The 10979-nt window shown below is 58.1% G+C and overlaps 1 protein-coding gene across 1 annotated transcript; it reads left to right on the forward strand.

The window, feature by feature from the left end:
- The first annotated feature begins 406 nt into the window (after positions 1–406).
- On the forward strand, positions 407–10611 carry AGPAT2 (1-acylglycerol-3-phosphate O-acyltransferase 2). Its single transcript, XM_074846080.1, has 6 exons — positions 407–697; positions 4693–4826; positions 5367–5542; positions 5747–5842; positions 7492–7564; positions 8459–10611. Exons 1-6 carry the CDS (start codon positions 504–506, stop codon positions 8608–8610), a joined length of 825 nt encoding a protein of 274 aa, XP_074702181.1. The 5' UTR covers positions 407–503; the 3' UTR covers positions 8611–10611.
- Positions 10612–10979: the final 368 nt, after the last annotated feature.

Genomic DNA, 10979 nt, shown 5'->3' on the forward strand with positions numbered 1-10979 from the left:
AAGCCCCCACATAGCATCATGAACAGACCCGAAGCCCCCACACCACACTGCGAGGGTCCCCAAACCCCCACATAGCACCATGAGGGACCCAAAGACCTTACATGGCACCATGAAGGGAGTGGAACCCCCCCCCCACGGCCCTATGAGGGACCCAAAGACCCCACAGGGCTCCATGAGGGGACTTAAAGCCCGCCTCACCACGCCACGAGGGACCAAAAACCCCCACATACACCGTGAGGGGACCCCGCTGTGAGGGGACGCTCCCGCCGCGCCCTGAGGGGACTTTCCCGCCCTGCCTGAGGGGAGCGGCGGGGCGGCGGCGGGCGAGGCGGGCCGGGCCGGGCCGGGCCCTGCGCACCGCCCACATAAGGCGGGGGCTGCCCACGCTGCTCGGCTCGGCGGTGGAGGAGGAGGAGGAGGAGGCGGCGGCGGCGGCGGGAGCAGTAACAGTAACAGCAACAGCGGGGTTGTGTCGGCCGGGCTGCGCGGTCTGAGGCGGCGGCATGGAGCTGGGGTGGCTGCTGTGGGGCGCGGCGGTGCTGCTGCTGCTGCTGCTCCCCGTCCTGATGGAGCTCAGCCCCGCCGTCAACTTCGCGCTGCGCATCAGCTTCTACTGCCTGCTCTGCGTCGTCAGCTCGGCGCTGACGGCGCCCGTCTGCCTCCTCGTCAACGGCGGCCGCACCGTCAAGAACATGAGGTGAGTGAGGGGGGGTGTAATGGCAGAGCCAAGGCGCGGGCGGGTGAAACACAAACTGGGGGGATCGGTTTCAGTCCCAGCTTGTGTGGGGGGGTGATGGTGGCCTCCTTTACCTCAGCTCTGTGGCAGCAGACCCTCGGGTGGCCACTGTGGTGGCAGCAGGGTGGCCTCGTGGCGGGGGGGGGTGTGATGAGGGGCTGCTGTGCCCCATGGCTGTGCCCTCCCCTTCAGAGAGCCCTGTGTGGGGATGGGTGCCCTGCAGAGGGGGTGGAAGGTGTGAGGGTGGCGGCGAGTGGCCACGCTTCAGGGGCTGCGCAGGTTTGGGGGAAAGCTACACGGCAGCAGTGTGAGTTTGGGGGTTTTCCCCCCCTCCAGAAGCAGGGCTGTGTGCTGGCAGATGGTGTTTAATATTCTGCCCTCGGCCTGGCGCAAGGAGCGCAGCGGCCATGCAGCTGCCCGGAGCATGGTTGTTGCTGTCAGGCCTTGCTGCCTGTGTCCTCTGACAGGATGCTGGGGGCGGTGGCGAAGGCACATTTTTAAGGGCAGAACTGGCACTTCTGCTGGCAGCAAAGGAGAACTGGGGCTCTTTGCTTTGCTGTCCTGTAGACAGCTTTTTACCTACTCTAACCATCCGTGTCCAGGCCAAGTTGCATGGGTGTGGGGGAAAGGGGAGCCCTCTTAATCCATCCTTTTGGATCAAAGGTTGGGCAGCGTCTCAGCTGGTGGAGCTGGACTTTGCTTTGTTCTTGCAGGCAGGGCTCAGGGCAGAGTGAGCGGGCGCAGGGCACCGACACGCTGCCTTGCGGGCTCTGCCCTGCCTGCCTGAGTCCATCGTCTGCCATCCACTCTGGTGCTGTGGCCCCAGGTGCTGGAAACAGCAGTCTGTGGGGGGATCTCCAGCCTAGCCCTGTCTCCAGCTTTGGTTGCCTTGGCTCGCTCAGGAGCAGCTTTCCAATGCACAAACCAGCTTTGCAGCTGGGAGAATTTATGATGTCAGTTACAGAAACACTCTGGGTGTTTGTTTGTTTGTTTTTCTTCTCCACCCCTAAAACTTGTAAATCTCCTGTAAACTTGAAGGAACTCTTTGGGAACAAAAATTCCTCGCACTGGACAACTCCTCATGTTGAAACTCGGAGCTGAATTTTGGCCAGAACCGCCCTTTTCCTGTAATTTAAGCTCATCGTTTCCATGTACTGGCACTGGCTGATGATCCTGGTCATGTATCCCAGCCCCTGGGAGGTCTGTGGCTGAGGTGATCCACCGAGCTCTCTCTTTCTACAACATCCCAGTCTGCTTATTCTGGCTCGGGGAAGGGGGTTGGAGCGGAGCACGTGCTGGTGGACAGACAGTGATAACAGTGTCACTGCCCGGCGCAGAACACCCCGTCCTCACTGTGCTCCTGGTTCCAGTGCCAAGCTGGTGTGACTTGGAAGAGGTTGCCCTCTGTGTCTGATAGAGATAGAGCTGTTTATCTAGCGGCAGAACCTCTTGCAAGAGCTTCCAATCTGGTAAGCACAGCTCATTAATTCTTGAAAATCAGAGGATCCTAAAAAGGCCTCTGGCACAGGCTGTGGAGCAGAGCACATGAAGCTGGGGGCTGCTGGCTTTCAGACTTGGGCTGTTACAGATGCATGAAAAGGCACATTCCCTCTTGCTTTTCTACTCTCTCCTTGCATCTGGCAATAAGTCCGTTAAATTTACAGCTCTCTCCAGCTGTGACTGCACCAAGTCAGGATCATTCATACCAGCAGAGAAGTTGCTTGCAGGGTTGGAGGGGAGTAGGACCCATCTGCTTAACCCCGTGGATGACGTGGCCAGCTCAGCAGGGCTGCTGGTCACCCGATGGTTCTTCTCCTGCTCTGAGCTCTGCCCCTTTCCCTCTTTCAGTGGCTCAGGCCACATCTTGTGCAAGGAAACGCTGGCTCCTTACTGGCAGGAGGAAGTTGAGTGGTTGCTCTTGAGTAATGTGTAACCAGCCTCTCCCAGCAGCTCCTGAGCAGTGTGACTTCCAGAGCAGTGACCTCTTTTTTGGTTGGCAGTCAGAAGGGAGGAGATGTGGGATTTAGGTTAGTCTGGTGGCATGGCATCCACCGTGACCTCACCAATTCATGTCACCCTGCCTCTCCTCACCTGCCCCCTCGTATCTTTACCTGGACTGCACTCCCGTAACCTCAGTGCAGGCCCGTGGTGCCCGGGAGCTCTGCAGGCTGTGCACCTCCCTGTGTCCTTTCCCTGAGCACGGCTTTAAGCTTTGCAGCGGGTTCAAATGACGGGGACTGATAGCAGTGGTGTCGCTCAGCTGTGTCACCTGCGGGCGTCAGCCTGGCCTGAACTCCAGTGTGAAAGCCAGCGCCTGGGTGGTTGGCATGGTGGGGCACCCCATGGAGATATGAACCCCACTGTGGGTAGGAGCAAGCTGGGGAGAGTCGCCTTGACAGAGGTGCGAGGTTGAAGAGCTGATGGCAGGAGTGGGAATACTTTTGGAGAGCAGATGCTGGGAGCTGCTGGCCAGCTGCTCACCTCCCACCCTGGGTGACAGGGATGCTTCCCACGCTGGTGGTGCTGCAACAGCTCTCCTGCTGCACCCTGTGGTGGGGGAGAAGCTGACACTGTCCCTCGGTCTTCTCCTGCAGGGAGGAAATCTCCATCCCCTGTCTGTCAGGGAGAAGGTGGGCCCTGAGGAATGGCATCCAGGTGCTTGCTGAAGGGCAGGTCAGCTCCTGAGTCCGCTCTGGGGGAGAGCAGAGCAGAGCTGGTGGCTGCTTCTGGGAGCTTCATTCGTGCGCAATCTCCTCTGCCTCCTGTCCTGGCAAATGGCTGCTCCCCAGCTCAAAATAGCCCCTGCGTGCTGCCAGCTTCTGGCTGTGTCCTTTGGCCGAGTTGGAGGGTCCCCAGCTCCCACCTGTCTGGGGGTGGTGTAGACGGGCCCTGCTCCCATGGGCTGGCAGGGTCTCAGCCGGCGAGCCTGGGCTGGGTGTGCTCAGCGAGGGCACCTCAACCTGCTCGATGCTTTGGCAGGCTGAGTGGAGCTGCTGGTGTCTCAGGCCAGCTGGGCCCCCAGCCCTCAGGCACCGGGGAAGAAAGCTGGGAGCTTTGTGGACAGACCTGTAGATCTGCTGGGAAGTGAACTGACAGGCAACAGCTATTTGCTTGAAGATGGGTTTGCCGGGGGCACCCAGCCTCTGCCAAGCTGTGTCGGAGCATCCTGTTTGCTGCTTGCATCCTTGTGTTGTACAGGGAAGTGTTTCTCACTGTTTCTCCTCTGTTCTTGGACTCCCCTGGGGTAACGACACCCTGTGTTTGTTTGTGTTGTTAAGCGGCATCTTCCAGCACTGCAAGGAGCAGAATTGGCAGTGCCTTCCTTGTGTGACGGGTGTGCAGGCTAACACCCATGTGCTGGGGAGCGGCAGCTCCTAGGAGAACTGTTTGAACAATTTATGGGGCTCTGCTGATGGCAGGAGGAAAACATTGGTAGTATCGGAGCAGACTACAGCCATGGCATAGGGGGAAACAAACAGCACTAAGTGGATGGGACTGGCAGGAGGAGGAGCTGTCCTTGATCCACAGTTGAAACGAGCATCTCTCCCTCCTGGACTTTGGAGGGATTCCAGTTCTGTTTGCAGGTGCGCTCGGCTGGACTTGCCTCTTCCAAAGAGCTTGTAGGGAGCTGATGCTGTCAGCTTGAAGGAAGCACGGACCATCAAGTCTGGCTGTACCAGCCTCAAAGTTACAATCAGCTGCTTCTGGGCTTCCAGTAAAATTCCCACCCTGGGAGTGCACAGGGCTTAGCATGTAACTGAAGTGCTGTGAGCACGTGGGACCATGCAGGACAGACACCTGCGTGCACCACAAGGCAAATGAGACTGGAAGCTCCAGGGAAGATGAGACTGGACTCTGTCACAGAGCTGCTCTTGTCTCCTTCCACCCACCCTGGGTATGGCAGACCCTGTCACCTTCCTGCCCTGCTGCTCTCTGACCGCTCTTTTCTTCTGCAGGATCATCAAAACTGTGGTCAAGACCTTCAAGTATTTCTTTGGCTTGAGGTTTGAGGTGAAGGGACTGGAGAACTTCAAGGTGGAGGGCCCTGCTATCATTGTGTCCAACCACCAGAGCATCCTCGACATGATGGGTGAGGAGCTGGTGGGAGAGAGAAAGGGAGGGAGCAGTTCTCTTGCTCGCCGTCAGAGAAATCCTGCTCGCATCTCCTGGCCAAGCAGCCCCCCGAGCCAGCTGCTCCAGCTTTTTCTATCAATGCTGGCTACAGGAAGGCTCTCCCCTCACTCCAAGCTGTCACACCCCCGTGCAGCACCCCAGATACTGCTCAGCTTCAGGTGCTTCTCGGCTCCCTGTTACCTCCCTGCCTGGCTGATAGCCTGGCTGACCTAGCACACGTCTCAGTGTGCAGGGTGGCCCTGCTGCGTGCCCTGGGGCCAAGGAGTGAGCTGCCTCTTGAGGAGTCTTGCTATGACCTGCAGCCACCCTGCCCCTGTCGTTCTGCTGTGTGCCGAGTCTCTATCTGCTCTCTTGATGGCAGCAGGAGCCAGCAAAGAAACAAGGCACTGGTCTGTCCCTCGTGCTCCCCTCCACACCTCAGATAGTCCCTCTTGTCCCCTCCAAGTGCAGGCAGAGGGGGGTGGCTGCTGGGTCTCACCCTCTGCCATCGTGTTAGGGCTGATGGAGGTCCTGCCCGACGACTGTGTCCAGGTGGGCAAGAAGGAGCTGATGTACACCGGCTCCGTGGGGCTCATCATCTACCTCGGCGGTGTCATCTTCATCAACAGGAAGAGCACCACCAGTGCCAAGATGGTGATGGCAGAGGTGGCCAAGACTATGACAACTGAAAATGTGAGTGTGACTGCGGTGTTTGGTGGGGTTGGTGTGTGGCTGGGCATCCTGGGGTGACATGGGGGCATGTGGAACTCCTGGTGTTGGCTCACCTGCAGTTACAGCCCCCAGCAGCTCTTGGTGGGGCTGGCTGGTAGCTGGGCCAGCAGGAAGGGGGCACTGCAGGTGGATTGCTGGAGCAGAACCTTATCTCCCTGTGTGCAGGTGAAGGTGTGGGTGTACCCAGAGGGTACGAGGAACTGCACTGGGGATTTGCTGCCGTTCAAGAAAGGAGCATTTCACCTCGCCGTCCAGGCACAGGTAACAGCGCTTTGCTCCTCCACGGGGACCCTGAATGCTTTTGCAGTGACACTGCAGACAGGTCATGCAGCGATGCGGTTTATTTGCTCTCAGGTGAGCTCTGCTCCCAGGCCACAGCTGAGCTCCTCGGCTAAACCCTCCTTAAGTGTGATCAGTGCAGGAGTCAAGGGCCTTTTCCGTCCCCTGTGGGAGTGACTTGACCCCTGTGGACAGGTGGAGAAGCTGCCTTGTCCCCTCTCCTGGTCCCCCCAGCACTGTGTCCCCGTGTCCCATCTGGAGGGCAGAGCATGGGGGACAGGCAGCACTTGGGCTTTGCAGGCAGCTGCCTGGCAGCGTGGCGGTGTAGTGTCTGTAGCACAGAGCTTGCTTCTGGCAGGGAGCCCAGCGGGGGCTATGCTTTGTGAGCTTGCCTGGGGCATCCCGAAGCTGTTGATGCAATTCTCAATCCCCTAGGTTGCAATAGTGTAGTGTTGATTGAGGATTGTCAGTGCCAGGGCTTTAGAGCAACATCTGGGCTTGGTCTGTGTGGAAATAGCTGCTCCCTCCCAGACAGCCATATGGTATTTCTTGGTATGTCTTAAATGCCTTTTCTCTCCAAAATGACAAGATCCATGAGTTAGTGGTGGAGCAGACAAACAGCTCCTTGGCTTTGGACAGCTAGAGCTGTCAGTGCCGCTGAGGGAGCGGTGGTGCCTGCCCGGGCAGGGCTCTGGGGCGGTGTGCCAGCGGCACTGCAGGCCTGGCTCTGCTCCCCGTGTCCTGGCGGCTGCTGGAAGCTGGACCACCCTGCTCGGCTCCCGGGTGCTGGCGACTAGGTGCCAGAGAGGTGGCTGGGAGGAAGGAGATGGGTACTTTGCCTTCCCATGCGTGCTTGGCCTCGAATCTTGGGACTGGGATGACTCGAGACCTAAGGGAAAACTGCTTTCCCTAGAAGAGGTGTTACAGCAGGGATCCTGGGAAGGGAGTAAATGCCAGATCTCTTGCTGGGTTCAACTGGCCAAGCCCAGGGTGTAGCCTGGGTTGTACCATCCTCATTCCTGCTGGCGTGATGCAATCCAGGCAGGGGCTGGCAGCTGCTAGAAGGAAAAGAGAGTGGAAATGGTACCCACCTCTGCTAATACTCTCCCTGAGTCACTGACTGTAGATCCTGTCTGTGTTATTAGCACTGAGATAATGACTCTCTGCCTGCCCTCCTGGCTGTGTCTCTGCCTGTCTGAAGCTTCCCTGGGAGCAATTGTTTGCAACTGGTGACTCCTTTTCTTAGACACTGAAGGCACACCAGCCGGCCTCCCCCAAACATGTGCCTGTACAGCACGGCAGGACCTGTCAAAACAGGCACCCTCCAGATGTTTGCAGGTCACAAAATACCTCAGTTTTGAAGCCTGGCTTGGGACGAGAAGCCCTGAGAGCCAGTGCTGACCTGCAGCTGAAATGTAACTTGAGTGTCCCTGTGCCTTGAGTTGCTGGGGAGTGGTTTTGATCCCATTTAACTCCTGACTCTCCCAGCCTTTGGAAGCAGGTCTTGCCTCGTGAGTGCCCTGAGTGAGAGCTGGGCCAGGTCAGCTCTGCTGCGTGGGGTTTGCTGATTACCTCTGGCCTGCCCTGAGTTGCTGCAGTGCAAGTAACTCCTCTTTTTCTTCTTCCCCAAGGTCCCAGTGATCCCTGTGGTTTATTCCTCCTTCACTACCTTCTATAACCCAAAGAAGAATCTATTTACATCAGGTATCAAAGAGCCTGAGGGTCTTTACAGTCGCTTGGAGACAGGGCTGATGCTATAGCCATGTGGGGATCTGGTTCACAAGCGTGTGAGAGGGAAGCGGAGCTGGGGTAAACAGGAGTCGTCCCTCTGGGAGATGTGTGGAATCAGTTGAAAGCACTTGGCATCAGAGCCTGGGCTGGGTTAACTCAGAAAAGAGTGTAATTAAATACGGTGAGGGATGTTGTCATTAAAAATTGGACACCACCTCTCCCTCTCATAACTCTCACAACCCAAGTCTTTTGGTGAGGGCTTGGGGGAAGGAGCCAGCGTTCAAAGCAGGGACCCCTCTGTGAGCAAACCGAGGAAGCTGGTTGTATCAAAGCTCTGGAGTCTGTCAGTGCAAGTGCTGGGCAGAAAGTTGGCTTGCAGTCAGCTTGGAGCAGTAACTCTCATTTTTGGGCAAAAGCCGTGCTTGCCGTGCTCCCTGCCCACATGGCTGGAGCCCCCCAAAGGTAGGAGGGCTGGAGGGAGGCAGATGGAGGGAGCACCCGGTCAGGCTGTGCCTGGCAGGGCCCTGGAGCTGAGCAGGTCCGTGGCCCTGGGCTCCCCCGACTCTTTTGGCCAGCGAGTGTGGGCAGAGTGGCCACTAGCCTTAGAAAGGGGCAAGTTCTGGCTGGTGTGTCAGTTTGGGGCAGAAGGGAAGTGCTCTGCGTGGCACGGCTGCTCGAGGGCAGGGTTGAATCCCAGAGCAGCCCTTACCCCTGAGACCGGTGCGGCCTCCGCCTGCATTCCCTCCTGAAGCCCTGTGAGGGGATGAGAGCTGTGCTGGGGGCTGGCCAGGGCAGGGGGGCTGGGGGGGCTGAGAACAGCACTCCTGGGGCGTGTGGGTTTCTCACAAGCTCTTCTCTTGTTCCCAGGCAAAATCAAGGTTGAGGTTCTGCCTCCAATAGAGACCAAAGGCTTGACATCAGACGATGTCTCTGACCTCACTGACAGATGTTTCCGCACCATGAGGGAGACCCTTTTCAGGCTGTCAGGCCGTCCAAGTGAGGCCAAGGACTCATCCTAGATGCTTCTCCAGTGGCGTCACCGTGTGGCGGTGGCAGAAGGGACCCATCTGTTGCCAAATACCCAAGGAACTTCTCTTCCTCTGCAGCGACTTCTAACTCTGGGATCACCACGGACTGGCACACACACAGGGTGTCGAGCCAGCGCTGAGGTTCCCCATTGAGTGGATTTCTCCTGTGGGTTCATTATCTCGCAATGAAACGTCTCCTTTTTCTGAATTTCTCAGGCATCAAACTTGTGCTACCAAAGGGCTCAATGACCAGAGAGGTGAGTTCCCCCAGCTCAGGCAGCTGACGTGGGGTGACAATGAAAACCTGGCTGGAGGCAGGGCTCTGCCTCACGTCAGTGCCCCTGCACCTGTGTTTGTGCCGGCCTGGCCCTATGCTGCCCCTGATGGAAAGCACCAGGCAGCAGTTTGTATCTGCACAACCTTGATGCTGCTCAAACGGGGCTGAGAATCGGGTGAAAATCCAGACTCTGGCTCTTTGGCAGTGCTGGGAGCGCGGTGTCCTCCCGGAGCGCTGCCCTGCGGCACGGTGGTCCCAGGGGCAGGACCTGTCTCCTTGAGAGCCGTCCTTGGGTGGCAGCAGCACCTTGTGCTGGGGTTTTATCTTGCCCAGGCACTCCTGAGCCAAGCCTTTCACTTCTGAAGGAGGCACTTGGGGCCAATAACCTCAGCTGGGCTGCGGAGGGGAATGTGTGGGGCCTTACGGTGTTTCTTCGGGCTCGATTGCCTTGTCTGAACGGGGGCCCTTGCTCGGGGTGGGGTGCAGCGGTGGAGAGGGAAGCTGCAGTCTGACCAAGCCAGCATGTATGGTCTGGGCCGAGTTTAGCTGAATGCTGCCCAGCCTTGCCAGGTTAGTCATCTTCTGAATGACACCCCACCCTTGTTTCTACTGCTCAGAGCCACCAGCTTGATTTTTAAAAACAGGACACTGGGCAAACCTGTCCTTGCGTGTGACTTGTTTGTGGCCCACCTCTGGATACCAGGGCAGGCTCGGGGCTGCTTTGGTGTTGGGGAAAGTGCCCCCAGCTCCCTGCTGTGGTGGTGGTTCAGTTGCGATGCAAAGGGCCCCACTGTTGCTCCTTTTGCCACTTGTCATGGTCAGCACTGGCCAAGAGATGGTGCCTCTCCCGTGTGTCTTTGCTGCTGCTCTGCAAGGCTTGTAAAACTCCTACAGAGCCACAGTGTGGGTGAGCTGCAGCTGTAAGGGGGCTCGGAAGGCTTCAGCTCTCCTTTTGGGGGCAAATGGGCTCTTTTCCCCGTTCAGATAAAGGGGTTTCCCCTGTGCTTTGAGGTGATGGGTCAACAGAGCTCCTGGATCCAGGGCTGGGAGCTGCAGAAGTGTTGGTGCCTTCTGGGAAGAGCAGGGTTGGATCAGGGCCGTGGTTCCAGGGAACCTTCCCCTCTCACTCGGGGTCAGGGAGGCTTTAGCCCTCCTGTTTGTGGTCCACGATGTTTAACCTTGAGGTGGGCTACTTGGGCAACCAATGCAACCAGTTTTTGCAGCCCAGCTGGGGCTGCGCTGGTGGAATTGCAGTTGTGAGGCATTTGGGGGTTCAAGCCTCAACAGGGAAAGGCAGGGAGTCCCCGAGGGAGCTGGGGACCCTCGGGCTGAGCTGGTGCCTTGGCGGGGGCCAGGGGGCTTTATCAGAGGGGCCTTAGTACAGACTCAGGGGTCAGACCCGCTGTGGGACGGGTCGGGGTGGGAGGATGGGAACGGAACCAGCACTTTGTAAGAGCAGCAGATAAAGGGCTGTCGTGGAGGTTGAACCCAGGAGGCTCCTGGGAGAGCTCCTGGGGTGGGGGGGGGGGACACAACCACGTCCACCGAGCGACTCCTGCAGCACCCGTCCGTCCCTGGGAGGAGGGAGTGGTGCCTCAGGGTGCGGTTTTCTGCTGTTCACTTTTCATTGGGGTGAGAATAATGTAATGTGCTTTAAAAAAAAAAAAAAAGAAAAAAGTACACCTTTGGTTATTTAAATAAAGGAGACTCCTGGTCTTGTGTGGGAGCTTTGCTGCGGGAGGAAGAAGGGTGCTGAGCCCTCAGCTCTTGCAGGGGGTGGGTTTGGTGACCCAGGGGCAAGGGCAGGTCCCTGTCCCCACACTGTGCCCCCCCCCCCCCGGCAGAAGGGCTGTGCTGCTGCCCCCCCCAGCCTCCCCCTGAGCCACAGCCTGGCCTGAACTAGGGGGACAAACACCCGCAGGGGCCTCCGGCAGGGGAGGAGGAAGGTGGTGCCTGTGTTAAAGCAGGGCCTCGGTGCAAGCACCCTCCGGGCCAATCCTGATGCAGCAGGAGGTTTTATTTCAGTACAACCCCTTCAGCTCTCAGCTGGAGGCAAGTAGGGAAGTGTTGTACCAGGTTGGCC

Source organism: Strix aluco, chromosome 20 (genome assembly GCF_031877795.1).
Source record: "Strix aluco isolate bStrAlu1 chromosome 20, bStrAlu1.hap1, whole genome shotgun sequence".
NCBI lineage: Eukaryota > Metazoa > Chordata > Aves > Strigiformes > Strigidae > Strix > Strix aluco.

Coding starts and splice junctions, on each gene's coding strand:
- AGPAT2 (XM_074846080.1), top strand. CDS start 504: ATGGAGCTGGGGTGGCTGCTGTGGGGCGCGGCGGTGCTGCTGCTGCTG. Junction 5,543..5,746: donor AGACTATGACAACTGAAAAT/GTGAGTGTGACT, acceptor CCCTGTGTGCAG/GTGAAGGTGTGGGTGTACCC. Junction 7,565..8,458: donor GAAGAATCTATTTACATCAG/GTATCAAAGAGC, acceptor TCTTGTTCCCAG/GCAAAATCAAGGTTGAGGTT.